The following is a 19,696-nucleotide window of genomic DNA, read 5'->3' as shown; positions in this document are numbered from 1 at the left end:
AATGTGCCCAGTGTATGGCCAGCTTATGTTTAGTTCTCCTTTAATGCATAATGCAGATAGTGGTTGAACTGAAGCATACTATACCAGTTTATACATTTCCTTGTGTGTACTGCATTGCTTCTTCTTTATTGACATAGTGCCTTAAAGATCAAAATCACAAACAAGTCTGGGCTTGGTGAAAAAAAGCTGAATTTGTTAGATTAAAAAAAAAACATCTACTCTACTGTGTGTGTACGTAAGCTGCTTGTAGCATATCGCAGGAATGATAAATACTTCTATCTTAACAGAGAATATAACTAAACATGATAGATCATAACAAAATACATGAAATGATCAGAACAGAATAAAGGTGCTAACCTATCATTTATTATTTATTACAGGTATTTATTTATTGCTAAAAACTCACACATCTCTTAATACATACTGTACAATCACATCAGTCCCTGTCCTCAAGGAGCTTGCAATCTAAGGTCTCTACCTCGCATGCATACATACACATACTAGGGCCTATTTAGACAGGAACCAATAAACCTACCAACATGTCTTTGGATTGTGGGAGGGAACTGAAATGTGCCTGGAGGAAACTTATGCCAGCACAGGGAGGACACACAAACTCCATGCAGGCAGTGCCTCGGTTGGGATTCAAACCAATGACCCTAGTGCTGCAAGACTGAAGTAGAAACTTAGAAGGAATTATCTTCTAAATCCGTGGTCTCCAAACTGCAACCTCCAGGCCGGATATGGCCCTTTGCTTGCCATTATCCGGGCCTTGGGTCTTTATTCTCTCTCCTGATGCAGGCCGTTATTCCCCTTACTGTCAACGCATTTAAGGCACCATTCCTTCCACTAACACTAGTAGTGGGGAACTATTCTTCCCACTGACACCAATGACGGGGCATTATCCCTCTTCCTACTAGCCACATGCCCTTTGAAAATTACTCCTACTGAACACCAAGCCTGAGGAATTGTTTACTCCCACTGATGCTAGGGTATTTTCTACTTCTACTGACCACAGTCCAGCCCCCCAAAAAGTGTGAAGGACAGTAAACTGGCCCTTTGCTTAGAAAGTTTGGAGACTCCTGTTTTAAATAAACACAAGGTCATTCTTCATTTAGAGAATTTATGAAGTGGCTTTTCTTTCATTTTCTTTTTTAGATATCTATGTGACTGTGACCAGCCTAAAACCTGTGCCAATCCAAAAAATTTTTAATTTTGTACAGAATGATGACGGGTAAAACACTTGTTGGGTTTTTCCCTTTGTGTCCCTGTTGGGGAGATTTTGCCCTCACTTCCACAGGGAGCCACATGCAGTGAAATCTCCCCAATGGGAAGAAGGAGAGTAACAAAAATGAGTAAAGTCAGTACCTCTGTATTTTTTATTGCAGTCTGTGTCTTCCTGTCCCAGTGATCTGTTTCTTTAATATCGTGTTTTCACGTCAAAGGGACAGGAAGTGAGGGAAAATCTCCTCAAATGGGACACAGACAGCAAAACAAAGGTTATAACCCATCCTCACTCTGTTCAAAAGTAAACAGCAAGTTTTGGCAAGAGTTGGACCAAATCAATTGGTAAACTGTTAATTAAAAAAAAAAAACATGCAAAGCTATAACTGTACATGTAAATGTTTAGTTATTACATACAATATGAACACAGTGCTTCCTCCATAATATTTATTTTTTTGACCAATAGTGGCCATATGTTGTGATTATAGCATTCGATCAGCTGTGCTCTTTCCATGTGGATCTGTTAAATAGCGTGGTTTCTGGCATGGACTTCACAGCCCCGACGATGTCAGTTATGATGAAACTAGTAAGGTGGAGTCTATGCTAATTCTCACCACGCTAGTTCCAATGTGATCTGCAGATCATTTTTTTACTTTTTTATCCTTGTCTGTTTGGACTTATGCTACCTCAATAAACCATTACGGTTTTATGCTATGTTGGCGTTCCTCTCCTTTCTTTTATCATACTTGGGAGCAAGAAACAAAGAGTACAGACACCTGTGTTAATACTTCCATGATCCTGTTTGTATCCAAAGGACGCATTGTCTGTATTACACCAATCCATGCTTTGCTAGGCTCCTACAACATCGAGTCTAGCCATCTGGTAAGGGCACAGCCTTTCTTTTTTCACGGTGGAAGTTGCACTTTTGGTGTTCAATCATTAATCAATACTGAGACACAAATATTTAAGTACTTTTTTTATGTTGAATTTCTTCACGGATTTGAACATTAATATTTTAGATGTTCTCATGGACTTATCACTGTATATATAATTTGTATTTTGGTTTCATCACCTCCTATTTTAGCACAGCAATTCTGGGTTTTTTATTTTTTATGCACAAATGTTCTGTTGTGTAATTGCCAGCTGCTGTTTTGATTATTTAGTATTTCACCTGTGCAATTTCTATCCACATTTTTACACTTCCTCTATAATAGCACAGTAACTGTGTTTTACAGTTCTAGTTTCTTGAAGTAAGGCAGTACCATTGAGAGGTGGGGCACCAGGCAAAAAGATGAGGGGCATGTGCCTTAGCTGCCTGGCGCTACTAAAGCCATGAAGAAAAGCTGACAATCCTGGGAGGGAGAGATTCTATTTTTTTTATTTTTTTATTTTGCTATTGGTACACGATGCCTCCCAATGGCTGGCTTCCTATCCCTTTTGTTTGATACATCTAGCTCAGTAGCCCTACAAATTTGCAGAATTAAATAAGTTTTGCCCCCACAGATGTGACTGGGGTTCACTCCAACATTCACAAACTCTGAAGAGCAAGATTTACGAACCTAGCAGATTCAACACTCCCAATTCAGAAACTGTCTACAACACCTAGAAATATTTATTTAGATGATGGATGCAAAAGTACCTACATAGCTGCGAGATTGAGTCTGAGAAGTATACTGCCTTCAATAAGCTGCATTTAGCCAAAAATAACTTTACAACCTACTGCTTTAAAACAAGAAATGCACAACATCAAGCACTAAGCATAACCATTAAAATCTTTTTACTAAACCCGGCCATAGACAAATTGAAATTTTGCCGGTTCAGCAGGAACCATCCAAATTTCGATCCGTCTATGGGCAGGCTGGTTGTACTGAAATTGATCGACTTGGGCACAACCAGCCTCTGGGATTTTTACGCCCGACCTCTGCTGGTGGCTATAGCCACCAGCAGGGATTATTGTAATATGCCGGTGGGGGTGGTTCCCCTCGCTCCCTGCACTCCCTGCTGTCATAACACATTAGCACTGTGGGAGGAATTCCACCATCACCACTGACTGTGTTAATGAGGGAATCCAGCTATTTTCTTTCCTTCAACCCATGGCTGATAGAAAAAAAATTTCATAGCGTATGGCCTGCCTTAGTTTCCTTCCCATGGCGAAGCAGGTATATGCAAATGCAGACTTCCTCACCAGCTAGATTTAATGGCCACTTTTCCACTAAAGCATATTGATTGATGGCACTAACTGCTCATGCAGGAACAGAACAGTAAAGCACCGCTGTATCACGGGAGCCAAGCTTATATCCTATTTCAAATATGCTCAACCATGACACGCACAGGAGGAAGAATAGCTCAACAACAGGACACAGAACAAAATGTAATTTCTGCATATGTACTAAAATAATTTATCTTTCATAAAGTCTTGTATTTTTTGCTACCTTGCTGAATAAATGTTGACATATTTATATATGGCTTACTGAAGTTCTTTTTTATGCTGTTCTAAATAAATGACAGGCCCTCTTTAACAAACTGCAACACTTGCATGATGAAAGTCTCTCCATGGGAGGCTGATTAGGACAGAGGAGGTAATAGATGTATGGCTTTGTGTACATACCAGACGTCGGAGAGCAAGTTTTTCACTAGAATTTGAACTGTCACCCCAGCACATCATGTAACCCTTATTGTAGGAACATTTCATGAGCTCAATAGAACATATCTCTTAGTGAAATCTAATATGTAGGAACAAACTAACCTCAACACAAACAGCCCACATCGACTCACAAGCTAAGTCACAGCTAAATCCAAACACTGCATATTTGTCATAGTTTCGTTGTAAGGTGAAATCACCCTTCGTAGGAGCTCAGTAGAAGCTCTACAATACACAACTGGTGGGACAATGGGCAGCCAGCACCGTCTACCTGTAGTTAGTTCACTTAATGAGGCTGGATCATTATTATGGCAAGTACAATTACTAATGACTATTGAAGAATACAACTTTCCCTAGCTGTAAGTCTCTGCAGATAACACGGTCTTCAACAATGCAGGGTGACTAGTTCTTGTTAGCTCGTCAAGGAAAATATTGTCCCTGGGATTAAATGTTCTTGAAATGTTTCAGCTGCAAACAGTCAATTTACTTCCGTATCTGACTCTCTTACAAGCGATAAGAGAAAGGTAACTATGTCTCATTGTCATTTTATTTCACATAGCGTAACCTTCCACGTGCTAATGTGGTTGCAAAATTAATACTAAAGAAAAAATCCTTCTCCAGATGAGTGCTAAAAAACCAGAGATCCAATTTTTCTATTGTTAAGGTGCCCCTTGAATTAAAGTGTATGCCTGATAGCATGAGGGGAAAAAAAAAGCTGTTTACCGGCTGCTGTCAGAGGGACATTGGTCCTGATCAAGGAGAGCTGCCGCCAGCTCATCTGTGACCACCTGTGCCACCTGCCAGTGCCACCTACCAGTGCCCACAGTGCCACCTATCAGTGCCTCATCAACAGTGCTGCCTGTTAGTGTCACCTACCAGTGTACATCAGTGTCACCTACCAGTGCCCATCAGTGCCACCTATCAGTGCCCATCAGTGCCATCTATCAGTAACACCTATCAGTGCCCTTCAGTGCCCATCAGTGCCACCAATCAGTGCCATCTTATCAGTGGCCATCAGTGCCGCCTTATCTGTCCCCATCAGTGCCGCCTTATCTGTGCCTATCAGTGCCGCCTTATCTTTGCCTATCAGTGCCCATCAGTGCAGCCTATCAGTGCCCACCAGTGCCGCCTCATCAGCGCATGTCAATGAAGGAGAAAAAATAACCTGTTTGCAAAATTTTATAACAAACAATGAAACATGATTTTTTTTTCAAAATTTTCCATCTTTTTTTGTTTGTTTAGCAAAAAAATAAAAACCCCATCTGTGATTAAATACCACCAAAAGAAAGCTCTATTTGTGTGAAAAAAATGCAAAAATGTTCATTTGGGTAGTGTTGTATGACTGCGCAATTGTCATTCAAAGTGCGTCAGGGCTGAAAGCTGAAAATTGATCTGTACAGGAGGGGGGTTTAAGTGCCCAGTAAGCAAGTGGTTAAACAGCAAAGATTCCTATGGAGACTGCAGCACTGGAACAAATGGAATGTAAGAAACATAGGCTATTCGAGAGGTAAGTATACCACCACTTCTTCTACTGCAGGGGAGGGCCATTTGTATTTGTTTAGGAACTTGACAGAGTCTAACTTCTTTGAAGTATATGTAAGCCAATTATTAAAATCTCATTAAAGCTTTAATAAGGTTAATGTACTTTCAAAAGCAATTTTCTGCATTTTTAAATCTACAGTTTTCATTAAAATTCAGATACCTTATATTATAGGGTAACAATGTCCAATCCATGTCTCCCAATTGTGCCCCTGCAATGATACCCTATCGCACAATTCTTCCAATGGAGACACCAATTGGCTTTTCAACACACATTACATAGGCATGGTCCACCATTGTCACCATCACCTGCTCTGAGAAATGCCATGCAGCCATTGCTGCAGTGCATATATGCAGACAGAAACTAGCTGCAAGAGATCAGCAGCAATAAGGGACAAAGCTTTAAAAAAAGGCAAAAACAATTATTTTAATTGAAAGACTTTTTTTTTACAATAAACGACATTTTAGCAAACGAAATATCATCCCGTTTGGATTAATGTCTGCTTTAAAAAAGACACAGCAAAAACATGTTTGCAACAATACTTACAGTAAAGGAGAGAAAAGAGTAGGAGCAGGTGAGATTACCCTTTTATTAGCCGTATCTTACAGTATGTGACATCCATGAGTTTGTAATAGTCTGTCCAGAAGTAGGATGGGTCTACAACATCTAATCCTCCCTCTTTTTTGTATACTAGTAAGACGATTTACTTACTTATATTAAAATTTGCTACCCAAGCACTTTGAAAATCCTGTGTAAGTAAAATTAGCTGGCATGTTGTAACACCACTCCGGTAGAATTGCATCATTATGATAAATTGGTACCATTGCGGCAGTATGCCATGACCCTTGAAGCATGAGATGATTACGACTCTGATAATGTGATGCAACTCCTATAAAATAGTAACATGACTGAAAAGTAAAGTCATGACATAACACCAATCTAGAACTATGGAATATTGCAGATACAGTATATAAAAAATTAAACCAGCATGGCCTGCTAAAATGCTCCATTACAACTCTAAGGCCTCATGCACACTGAACGTTTTTTGACGTTTTTACAGCAGCTGTTTTTGGCTGTAGACGTTTTTTTCTACAGTCATTAAACTCTCCATCCATGTTATCCTATGTGTCCATGCACACATAGGCTGTTATCAACAGTTTTGGGCAGTGGTATTTTTGAGCAGTAAAAAAACCCTAAAACTAGTGGGTTCTGAGAGACGTTTTTCAGCTGTAAAAATGCTCTAACACTGATAAATGCTGATAAAAGTGGATAAACGTTGATAAATGCTCAAAAACTTCGCTCACCAGCATTTTTTAACGCTAAAAAATGCTAAAAAGAAAACGCTAAAAAATGCTAAAAAAACGCATTGCAAAAATGTTGAACAAAGTTGAAAAAAGTTGAAAAACTCACTGCAAAGCTACTGACGTTTTTATAACGTTATTTTAACATCCAGTGTGCATGAGGCCTAAGAACACACCAACAAGTTTACTGTTGCTGATGCAGTATTCCTGATTTACTGTATGCTGCAATACATGCAAGAGACAAATGAAATGCATAGCTATTGTAAAAGGTGCAGGGACACCAGAGTGCCATTACAATTAAATTTGAGTGTCTAGAAAAGAAAGGCTTATATTCCATCATTACTTTTTCTTATTTAGAAAATAATACAATCACATGAACATGTAACCTGGATTAAGAAAAGAAATACTTACGACAGTAAAACATTTATAAAATTTTAAACAAATGAAAATCAGTAGTAATCACTGCGGCAATTAATTTGGCTTTTCTTTCTAACACATCTCAGAGCGGGATTCTAAATGATGGCACTGGACATTTTTGCTTTGCTTTAAGAATATCAATGTGTATAATGTGTATAATGTGTTAAACATGGTACCTCGTTAACAGGAAAAGCATTCTTGACGTTGAAATAGAAACCAAAATAAATCATATTGAAGACACCATGGCGTCCCAGAGTGGCAGTAAGGCCTTTGTTTAGTCCCCTCAGGCCTAAGCCTTCATTTTGGATGATACGCTGTGCCTGAGCAAAGGTAGATGGTTGCTAGAAGAAAATATAACTTTGTTATATTCACATGGTCTATAATGTAGAACAAAATAGAAACATTACATTGCTCACTGGTTTTGTTGTCATCAATGAAGGTTCATCGCAAAGGTGTTCTATCGGGTTGAGGTCAGGACTGTGTGCAGGCCAGTCAAGTTCCTCCACCCCATACTCGCTCATCCATGTCTTTATGAACCTTGTTTGTGCACTGGTACGCAGACATGTTGGAACAGGAAGGGGCCATCCTCACAGTTGGGAGCATGAAATTGTCTAAAGTGTCTTGGTATGCTGACACCTTAAGAGTTCCCTTCACTGGAACTGAGGGGCCAAGCCCAACCCTTGTAAAACAACCCCACACCATAATCCCCCCTCCACCAAATTATTTGGACCGGTGCACAAAGCAAGATCCATAAAGACATGGATGAGCGAGTTTGGGGTGGAAGAACTTGACTGGCCTGCACAGAGTCCTGACCTTAACCCAATAGAAAACCTTTGGGATGAATTAGAGAAGAGACTGCGAGCCAGGCCTTCTCATCCAACATCAGTGCCTGACCTCCCAAATGTGTTTCTGGAGGAATGTACAAACATTTCCCATAGACGCTCCTAAACCTTGTAGACAGCCTTCCTAGTAGAGCTGAAGCTGTTATAGCTGCAAAGGGTGGGCCAACTCAGTTATGAACCCTACAGACCAAATCTTGGATGCCATTAAATTTCAAGTGCGTGTAAAAGGCAGATGGCCCAATACTTTTGGTAATCTGGTGTAGATGTGAAATACATACATATGAAAAATGTATCCACCATAGAATTTGCAATTTGGTTCAGTCTTTGAACTCAGGTACCCCATGGCAACACAGTCAGATTCTAGATTCTACATTTAAAGTGTTACTAAACCCAGGACCCTGTATTCACTATATCTGGTCTCCCACAGTACACAGAACATGGAAATGCAATTATTTTAGTAAATATAACCTGCTAAATATCTTTTCTCTTCAGCAGCCTTATGACTTCTATGAGTATCTGGTAAAAGCCTGTAGGTGGAATTTTCATTCTGCTCTGACTGTTCTATGAGGCTTCATGACCCCTGACCCTCTGTCTGGATGGTGCTGATTGGCCCTGTGCTGATCACATGCACCCTCCCAAGAAAAGAAAAAAAAATTCTAGCAATACACACCAAACTTAGTATGTACAGAGAGCCTCCAAGGCTCCGTACTACTAGCAGATGGATTGGGGACAGTAAAAGAAGGGGAGGATTAGAGAAGACAGGATCAAGCCTTAATACACAATGCAGAGTATTAACCCCTTAGGTTCCACAGTGAGTATAACAAGCATGCTTTACTGCAGATAATGATTTTACTGTTGTGGGTTTAGTAACACTTTAAAGCTAGGCAATACAGTCTGGTCCAGGACCAGCCCCAGCCTGTGGCTGGATGATAAAGAAAGAGAAGCTGACTAATGAGGTCCTCTCTCTGCTCTCCCCTCCTATGAACATGTGTACAGAAGGTACTGTGCAATTCAGTAAAGCTTCACTTTTACTGTGTGTTAACTAGGGATGAGCTGAACATACCAGAGTCCAGTTTCTTTTTTGTTTGGCAGGGATTTTAATAATATTTAAAACCAGGGGTGTTCAAATGTTTGACCTTCCTGTGCCACATTGGAAGAAGAGGAATTGTCCTGAGCCCCACATAAAATACACTAAAAATAGGGATAGCTTATAAGCAGGAAAAAGCCGGGCAGATACAGATAACGTTCCTATCTCAGTAATAAAACATTTTTTTTTTATTTATTTTTTTTTACATAAAACTGGTGCAAAATTTATACTACTATGCTCCCAATCAACTGTCTCCCACCATCAGAGCCTCCTCCTTGTGGCAGCAGGTGGCGTTCATGTGTGTTTGAGCTTTGGGGTGCACACCCTACTGCAATAGGCTGCGCACACCTATGGCTTTGAGATTCATTCATTATAATAAATTTGGGACTTTTGTTTAACCATTGGTACCTCGATTACCTCCTCACTCTGCACCTTGTAGTTTGGGACTTTTGTTTAGTCATTGGTATCACGATTACCTCCTCTCTTTGCACCTTGTAGTTTCCCAATGTTGAGTGTGGTGCACCCAATCTAGGGATGTGTTTATGAAGATCTCTTGGAAAATCACTGTGGTTTCCTGCTATTAAAGCTTGTCAGCTGAGACACAAGTTGATGATTGATCAGCAACTCACCAAGGTGAGCTGAATACATTGGTTCCTATTTACCTGTCCATCTGCTGCTACACTTTGCTCTTTTGTTTTGTTTCTAATACTGTATATATTCCTTTGTGAGGAAGCAGTCGACTGCTCGAAGAGGAAATTACACATGCTATACTTTTTATGCTGGATTTCCAAGTTCCCCATTATTATTGTTAGGTGTTTCATTTTTGATTGTTGCTTTTTTGGATTTTGGATTTGGGAAAGGCGAATACTTGTTGTTGCTGTTGTTGTTGTTTTTTTAGAAATACTAAGGTGCTACCAAGACAGTTATTGTGAAGATTGTGGTTGTAGTGTAGATGGAAAGTATGGAAAGTACTGTATATGTCACAAATCCAGGTCGTTTTTCGATTAGGTGGGAGAGCTGATGTTGTTTTGGCTGGCGAAGAAGACAGGGCACCCAGCTAAAGCAAGTTGGGTAGCCTGCTCTGGAGTTTTTCTTCAACCTCAAAACGGTTTCTGTGCATGGCAGACTGAGAAGTTTTGGAATACCTGTGTGGTAAAATACAGTCCATGTTTGGTGGGATGCAGCCTGTGTGACAATGACTTTATGTTGCAGAAAGTTAGGCGCCTGAGCAGCAGTAGGTTGTTCTAGGTCTGTTAGCCAGCGTCCCGGCATGTTAAGTGGCAAAGTTTTGTTTTCTTTTTGTTTTTCTGTTTTTGCTCCTGTACATAGTGTATACAGTCCTTATAAATAAATTGCAGTTTCACTGAGAACTGTTGTTTGTTATGCCTGTTTAAAATGTTGTGACTAGATCCAAGGAGTCGCACGCACCCTACTACAGAGCTAATTTGTCACAAAATGTTTCCTTGAAGAACTTGGTGGCAACCATAATACAAAGACTGTGGGGTCCGACAGCATTTGAACAAGCAGAATATGTAATGTACATCTTGGACAATTTGCCATCAAATAAACACATTTGGACAATGCCAGCATGTGAAAGCTACATCTAGCACACCCTCAAACACTTACATCTTAAATTGTACAAAAGAAATAAACTGAGAAAATTATTAATTAAATATTTCTGATCATAGTCTTTCCAAGTTTCCTAAATGGCAAGTGCCAATATATCCAATAAAACCTACAGAATAACAGCTTCATTGCCAGCCATTCTGTCTATTCTTGTCTGTCAACTGGCAAGATGAGATCAAACCAGAACTTCTAGGTAACAAAATAAGCATAGCTAGTGACACTCAGTCTTCTATTGTAAAGTCACAACTCAATGCCCTGTACACACAATAGGATTTTCCGATGGAAAATGTGTGATAGGACCTTGTTGTTGGAAATTCCGACCGTGTGTAGGCTCCATCACACATTTTCCATAGGAACTTCCGACACACAAAGTTTGAAAGCTTGCTATAAAATTTTCCGACAACAAAATCCATTGTCGGAAATTCCGATCGCGTGTACACAAATCTGACGGACAAAGTGCCATGCATGCTCAGAATAAATTAAGAGATGAAAGCTTTTGGCTACTGCCCCGTTTACAGTCCCGACGTACGTGTTTTACGTCAACGCGTTCAGAATGATTGGATTTTCTGACAACTTTGTATGACCGTGTGTATGCAAGACAAGTTTGAGCCAACATCCGTCGGAAAAAATCCATGGATTTTGTTGTCGGAATGTCTGATCAATGTCCGACCGTGTGTACAGGGCATAACAGACAAATGGAATAATGTCAGTGAACCATTGTAAGTTCCATGCTAAAACAAGGAGCCCTAGAACAGTACTGCTGCTTATTTTTAGATAATGGGCTGTCAAAAGACATGGACCGATGCGTGCTAATACAGTGCCTTACAAAAGTATTCATCCCCTTGGCTTTTTACATATTTTGTTACATTACAGTCTTTAGTTCAATGTTTTTTTAATCTGAATTATATGTCATGAATCAGAACACAAAAGTCTAAGTTGGTGAAGTAAAATTAGAAAAATATATACATAAAACAATTTTTCAGAAATTAAAAACTGATCATTGGCACGTGCGTATGTATTCACTCCCCTTGTTATGAAGCTCATAAAAAGCTCTGGTGCAACCAATTACCTTCAGTCGTCACATAATTAGTGAAATGATGTCCACCTGTGTGCAATCTAAGTGTCACATGATCTGTCATTACATATACACACCTTTTTGAAAGGCCCCAGAGGCTGCAACACCTAAGCAAGAGGAACCACTAACCAAACACTGCCATGAAGACCAAGGAACTCTCCAAACAAGTAAGGGACAATGTTGTTGAGAAGTACAAGCAGGGCAAGACTTAGGGTGGTGGGGGCCCCAGGGCCACTGGGCTTGAGTCACTTTCGGGCCCTACCTTCTATACATGTGCACAGCTCTATAAAACAGAAATAGAAAAGGACAAGGTGCGCCAGACTTAGTACAGTATTAAAGAACTTCTGTTTAACCACTTGCCGACCGCCTAACGTAGATATACGTCGGCAGAATGGCACGGGCAGGCAGAATCACGTACCTGTACGTGATCTGCCTCCCGCGGGCGGGGGATCCGATCGGACCCCCCCCCGGTGCCAGCGGTCGGCATTTGACTGGGAGCGTTGGGAGGCGAGGGGGAGACCATTCGATCGTGGCCCCCCCCTCGCGATCGCTCCCAGCCAATCGGAATCCTCCCCTGCCTGTGTGTAGTTTCACACAGGCAGAGGATGTGATGTCATCTCTCCTCGGCTTGGCAGTTTCCGTTCCAGCGCCGAGGAGAGAAGACATGTAAGTGCACAAAACACTACACACACACAGTAGAACATGCCAGGCACATAAAACACCCCGATCCCCCCCCCCCCCGATCCCCCCCCAACCCCCCCCCCGTCACAAACTGACACCAAGCAGTATTTTTTTTTTTTTCTGATTACTGCATGGTGTCAGTTTGTGACAGTTACAGTGTTAGGGCAGTGAGTGGTAGCCCCCTTTAGGTCTAGGGTACCCCCCTAACCCCCCCTCATAAAGTTTTAACCCCTTGATCACCCCCTGTCACCAGTGTCACTAAGCGATCATTTTTCTGATCGCTGTATTAGTGTCGCTGGTGACGCTAGTAAGGGAGGTAAATATTTAGGTTCGCCATCAGCGTTTTATAGCGTCAGGGACCCCCATATACTATCTAATAAATGTTTTAACCCTTGATTGCCCCCTAGTTAACCCTTTCACCACTGATCACCGTATAAGTGTTACGGGTGACGCTGGTTAGTTCGTTTATTTTTTATAGTGTAAGGGCACCCGCCGTTTATTACCGAATAAAGGTTTAGCCCCCTGATCGCCCGGCGGTGATATGCGTCGCCCCAGGCAGCGTCAGATTAGCGCCAGTACCGCTAACACCCACGCACGCAGCATACGCCTCCCTTAGTGGTATAGTATCTGTACGGATCAATATCTGATCCGATCAGATCTATACTAGCGTCCCCAGCAGTTTAGGGTTCCCAAAAACGCAGTATTAGCGGGATCAGCCCAGATACCCGCTAGCACCTGCGTTTTTCCCCTCCGCCCGGCCCAGCCCAGCCCACCCAAGTGCAGTATCGATCGATCACTGTTACTTACAAAACACTAAACAAATAACTGCAGCGTTCGCAGAGTCAGGCCTGATCCCTGCGATCGCTAACAGTTTTCTTGGTAGCGTTTTGGTGAACTGGCAAGCACCAGCCCCAGGCAGCGTCAGGTTAGCGCCAGTACCGCTAACACCCAAGCACGCACCGTACACCTCCCTTAGTGGTATAGTATCTGAACGGATCAATATCTGATCCGATCAGATCTATACTAGCGTCCCCAGCAGTTTAGGGTTCCCAAACACGCAGTGTTAGCGGGATCAGCCCAGATACCTGCTAGCACCTGCGTTTTTCCCCTCCGCCCGGCCCAGCCCAGCCCACCCAAGTGCAGTATCAATCGATCACTGTCACTTACAAAACACTAAACGCATAACTGCAGCGTTCGCAGAGTCAGGCCTGATCCCTGCGATTGCTAAAAGTTTTTTTGGTAGCGTTTTGGTGAACTGGCAAGCACCAGCCCCAGGCAGCATCAGGTTAGCGCCAGTACCGCTAACACCCACGCACGCACCGTACACCTCCCTTGGTGGTATAGTATCTGATCGGATCAATATCTGATCTGATCAGATCTATACTAGCGTCCCCAGCAGTTTAGGGTTCCCACAAACGCAGTGTTAGCGGGATCAGCCCAGATAACTTCTAGCACCTGCGTTTTTCCCCTCCGCCCGGCCCAGCCCAGCCCACCCAAGTGCAGTATCGATCGATCACTGTCACTTACAAACCACTAAACAAATAACTGCAGCGTTCGCAGAGTCAGGCCTGATCCCTGCGATCGCTAACAGTTTTCTTGGTAGCGTTTTGGTGAACTGGCAAGCACCAGCCCCAGGCAGCGTCAGGTTAGCGCCAGTACCGCTAACACCCACGCACCGTACACCTCCCTTAGTGGTATAGTATCTGAACGGATCAATATCTGATCCGATCAGATCTATACTAGCGTCTCCAGCAGTTTAGGGTTCCCACAAACGCAGTGTTAGCGGGATCAGCCCAGATACCTGCTAGCACCTGCCTTTTGCCCCTCCGCCCGGCCCAGCCCAGCCCACCCAAGTGCAGTATCGATCGATCACTGACACTTACAAAACACTAAACGCATAACTGCAGGGGTCAGGCCTGATCCCTGCGATCGCTAACAGTTTTTTTTTGTAGCGTTTTGGTGAACTGGCAAGCACCAGCGGCCTAGTACACCCCGGTCGTAGTCAAACCAGCACTGCAGTAACACTTGGTGACGTGGCGAGTCCCATAAGTGCAGTTCAAGCTGGTGAGGTGGCAAGCACAAGTAGTGTCCCGCTGCCACCAAAAAGACAAACACAGGCCCGTCGTGCCCATAATGCCCTTCCTGCTGCATTCGCCAATCCTAATTGGGAACCCACCACTTCTGCAGCGCCCGTACTTCCCCCATTCACATCCCCAACCAAATGCAGTCGGCTGCATGAGAGGCATTTTTATGTCCTCCCGAGTACCCCTACCCAACGAACCCCCAAAAAAGATGTTGTGTCTGCAGCAAGCGCGGATATAGGCGTGACACCCGCTATTATTGTCTCTCCTGTCCTGACAATCCTGGTCTTTGCATTGGTGAATGTTTTGAACGCTACCATTCACTAGTTGAGTATTAGCGTAGGGTACAGCATTGCACAGACTAGGCACACTTTCACAGGGTCTGCCATCGCATTTTGAGAGACCCGAACCTGGAACCGGTTACAGTTATAAAAGTTAGTTACAAAAAAAAGTGTAAAAAAAAAAAAAAAAAAACACAAACAAAAATATAAAATAAAAAATAATAGTTGTCGTTTTATTGTTCTTTCTCTCTCTATTCTCTCTCTATTGTTTTGCTCTTTTTTACTGTATTCTATTCTGCAATGTTTTATTGTTATTATGTTTTATCATGTTTGCTTTTCAGGTATGCAATTTTTTATACTTTACCGTTTACTGTGCTTTATTGTTAACCATTTTTTTGTCTTCAGGTACGTCATTCACGACTTTGAGTGGTTATACCAGAATGATGCCTGCAGGTTTAGGTATCATCTTGGTATCATTCTTTTCAGCCAGTGGTCGGCTTTCATGTAAAAGCAATCCTAGCGGCTAATTAGCCTCTAGACTGCTTTTACAAGCAGTGGGAGGGAATGCCCCCCCCCCAACGTCTTCCGTGTTTTTCTCTGGCTCTCCTGTCTCAACAGGGAACCTGAGAATGCAGCCGGTGATTCAGCCAGCTGACCATAGAGCTGATCAGAGACCAGAGTGGCTCCAATTATCTCTATGGCCTAAGAAACCGGAAGCTACGAGCATTTTATGACTTAGATTTCGCCGGATGTAAACAGCGCCATTGGGAAATTGGGAAAGCATTTTATCACACCGATCTTGGTGTGGTCAGATGCTTTGAGGCCAGAGGAGAGATCTAGGGTCTAATAGACCCCAATTTTTTCAAAAAAGAGTACCTGTCACTACCTATTGCTATGATAGGGGATATTTACATTCCCTGAGATAACAATAAAAATGATTTAAAAAAAAAAAAAATGAAAGGAACAGTTTTAAAATAAGATAAAAAAAATAATAATAAAGAAAAAAAAAAAAAAAAAAAAGCACCCGTGTCCTCCCTGCTCTCGCGCTAAGGCGAACGCAAGCGTCGGTCTGGCGTCAAATGTAAACAGCAATTGCACCATGCATGTGAGGTATCACCACGAACGTCAGATCGAGGGCAGTAATTTTAGCAGTAGACCTCCTCTGTAAATCTAAAGTGGTAACCTGTAAAGGCTTTTAAAGGCTTTTAAAAATGTATTTAGTTTGTCGCCACTGCACGTTTGTGCGCAATTTTAAAGCATGTCATGTTTGGTATCCATGTACTCGGCCTAAGATCATCTTTTTTATTTCATCAAACATTTGGGCAATATAGTGTGTTTTAGTGCATTAAAATTTAAAAAAGTGTGTTTTTTCCCCCAAAAAATGCGTTTGAAAAATCGCTGCGCAAATACTGTGTGAAAAAAAAAAATGAAACACCCACCATTTTAATCTGTAGGGCATTTGCTTTAAAAAAATATATAATGTTTGGGGGTTCAAAGTAATTTTCTTGCAAAAAAAAAATATTTTTTTATGTAATCAAAAGGTGTCAGGGCTTTGTCTTCAAGTGGTTAGAAGAGTGGGTGATGTGTGACATAAGCTTCTAAATGTTGTGCATAAAATGCCAGGACAGTTCAAAACCCCCCCAAATGACCCCATTTTGGAAAGTAGACACCCCAAGCTATTTGCTGAGAGGCATGTCGAGTCCATGGAATATTTTATATTGTGACACAAGTTGCGGGAAAGAGACAATTTTTTATTTTTTTTATTTTTTTTTGCGCAAAGTTGTCACTAAATGATATATTGCTCAAACATGCCATGGGAATATGTGAAATTACACCCCAAAATGCATTCTGTTGCTTCTCCTGAGTACGGGGATACCACATGTGTGAGACTTTTTGGGAGCCTAGCCGCGTACAGGACCCCAAAAACCAAGCACCGCCTTCAGGCTTTCTAAGGCCGTAAATTTTTGATTTCACTCTTCACTGTCTATCACAGTTTCGGAGGCCATGGAATGCCCAGGTGGCAAAAAACCCCCCCAAATGACCCCATTTTGGAAAGTAGACACCCCAAGCTATTTGATGAGAGGTATAGTGAGTATTTTGCAGACCTCACTTTTTGTCACAAACTTTTGAAAATTGAAAAAAGAAAAAAAAAATGTTTTTTCTCGTCTTTCTTTATTTTCAAAAACAAATGAGAGCTGCAAAATACTCACCATGCCTCTCAGCAAATAGCTTGGGGTGTCTACTTTCCAAAATGGGGTCATTTGGGGGGGGTTTGTGCCACCTGGGCATTCCATGGCCTCCGAAACTGTGATAGGCAGTGAAGAGTGAAATCAAAAATTTACACCCTTAGAAATCCTGAAGGCGGTGATTGGTTTTCGGGGCCCCGTACGCGGCTAGGCTCCCAAAAAGTCCCACACATGTGGTATCCCCATACTCAGGAGAATCAACTGAATGTATTTTGGGGTGCAATTCCACATATGCCCATGGCCTGTGTGAGCAATATATCATTTAGTGACAACTTTGTGCAAAAAAAAAAATTGTCACTTTCCCGCAACTTGTGTCAAAATATAAAACATTCCATGGACTCAACATGCCTCAAAGCAAATAGCTTGGGGTGTCTAATTTCCAAAATGGGGTCATTTGGGGGGGTTTTATGCCATCTGGGCATTTTATGGCCTTCAAAACTGTGATAGGTAGTGAGGAGTAAAATCAAAAATGTACGCCCTTAGAAATCCTGAAGGCAGTGATTGGTTTTCGGGGGCCCCGTACGCGGCTAGGCTCCCAAAAAGTCCCACACATGTGGTATCCCCATACTCAGGAGAAGCAGCTAAATGTATTTTGGGGTGCAATTCCACATATGCCCATGGCCTGTGTGAGCAATATATCATTTAGTGACAACTTTTTGTAATTTTTTTTTTTTTTGTCATTATTCAATCACTTGGGACAAAAAAAATGAATATTCAATGGGCTCAACATGCCTCTCAGCAATTTCCTTGGGGTGTCTACTTTCCAAAATGGGGTCATTTGTGGGGGTTTTGTACTGCCCTGCCATTTTAGCACCTCAAGAAACGACATAGGCAGTCATAAATTAAAGGCTGTGTAAATTCCAGAAAATGTACCCTAGTTTGTAGGCGCTATAACTTTTGCGCAAACCAATAAATATACACTTATTGACATTTTTTTTACCAAAGACATGTGGCCGAATACATTTTGGCCTAAATGTATGACTAAAATTGAGTTTATTGGATTTTTTTTAGAACAAAAAGTAGAAAATATCTTTTTTTTTCAAAATTTTCGGTCTTTTTCCGTGTATAGCGCAAAAAATAAAAACGGCAGAGGTGATCAAATACCATCAAAAGAAAGCTCTATTTGTGGGAAGAAAAGGACGCAAATTTCGTTTGGGTACAGCATTGCATGACCGCGCAATTAGCAGTTAAAGCGACGCAGTGCCGAATTGTAAAAAGTGCTCTGGTCAGGAAGGGGGTAAAACCTTCCAGGGCTGAAGTGGTTAATTGGACAAGGCAAAACAGCCAAATGGCTACTCACAAAAGTAGATAATATATAAGCGTATAAGTGGGGCATACTGTACTGGTATTCGTCCTGGGTCCACGATTAATAAAAGCAATAAAAATGGATAAAATGATAATTACCGTATTTATAGGCGTATAACACGCACCCCAAGTTTATGAGGGAATGTTAAGCAAAAAAACTTTTAGGAGGGAAGTTTAAGGAAAAAAAAATTACATTTAAATGCCCATCAATGCAGCCTTATCAGTGTCCATCTGCAGCCTTGTCAGTGTCAGTGCAGCCTTGCCCCAGTGTCATTTGCAGACTTGTCAGTGTAGCAGTGCTCCAGTGTCATTGCTGCCTTGTCATTGCAGCCTTTCAGTTTAAAAATGGCGCCGCCAAGATACAGAGCCGGATGTCCTGTGTATCTCGGCGGCTTAAGGCAGGCTTTCAGACAATTTTGGCAGCTTCCGGCCGCTCTCGGCAGCTTTCGAAATGGGCGGGAACGGCGGGGCCCCCTATTGGCCGGGGCCCATGGGCTTGAGCCCAGTCAAGCCCAATGAAAAGTCCGGCCCTGAGTACAAGTCAGGGTTAGGTTATAATAAAATATCCAAATCTTTGATGATCCCTAGGAGCACCATCAAATCTATCATAACCAAATAAAAAGAACATGGCACAACAGCAAACCTGCCAAGAGATCGCCGCACACCAAAACTCATGGACCGGACAAGGAGGGCATTAATCAGAGAGGCAGCACAGAGACCTAAGGTAATCCTGGAGGAGCTACAGAGTTCCACAGCAGAGACTGGAGTATCTTTACATAGGACGACAATAAGCCCTACGCTCCATAGAGTTGGGCCTTATGGCAGAGTGGCCAGAAGAAAGCCATTACTTTCAGCAAAAAACAAAATGGCATGTTTTGACTTTGCGAAAAGGCATGTGGGAGACTCCCAAAATGTATAGAGGAAGGTGCTCTGGTCTGATGAGACTAAAATTGTCTTTTGGCCATCAAAGAAAACGCTATGTCTGGCACAAACCCAACACATCACATAAATCAAAAGAACACCGTTGCCACAGTGAAACATGGTGGTGGCAGCATCATGCTTTGGGGATGTTTTTCAGCAGTCGGGACTGGGAAACTGGTCAGAGTTGAGGGAAAGATGGATGGTGGTAAATACAAGGATATTCTTGAGCAAAACCTGTACCACTCTGTGTGTAATTTGAGGCTAGGATGGAGGTACACCTTCCAGCACGACAATGACCCCAAACACACTGCTAAAGCAACACTTGAGTGGTTTAAGGTGAAACATGTAAATGTGTTGGAATGACCTCGTCAAAGCCCAGACCTCAATCCAATAGAAAATCTGTGGTCAGACTTAAGGATTGCTGTTCACAA

The 19,696-nt window shown here is 42.0% G+C and overlaps 1 protein-coding gene across 3 annotated transcripts in view; it reads right to left on the bottom strand.

The window, feature by feature from the left end:
- The window catches only part of SLC25A21 (solute carrier family 25 member 21), a 745,004-nt gene that overhangs the window by 132,959 nt on the left and 592,349 nt on the right, over positions 1-19,696 (bottom strand). For all 3 annotated transcript variants that reach the window (XM_073608915.1, XM_073608914.1, XM_073608916.1), the window contains exon 8: positions 7,297-7,461. In XM_073608915.1, the coding sequence (XP_073465016.1) occupies positions 7,297-7,461 (165 nt within the window). The remainder of the gene's footprint in view (positions 1-7,296; positions 7,462-19,696) is intronic.

The sequence above is a fragment of the Aquarana catesbeiana genome, linkage group LG13, assembly GCF_042186555.1.
Source record: "Aquarana catesbeiana isolate 2022-GZ linkage group LG13, ASM4218655v1, whole genome shotgun sequence".
Lineage (NCBI taxonomy): Eukaryota > Metazoa > Chordata > Amphibia > Anura > Ranidae > Aquarana > Aquarana catesbeiana.
This window is presented reverse-complemented; position numbering and strand designations above follow the sequence as displayed.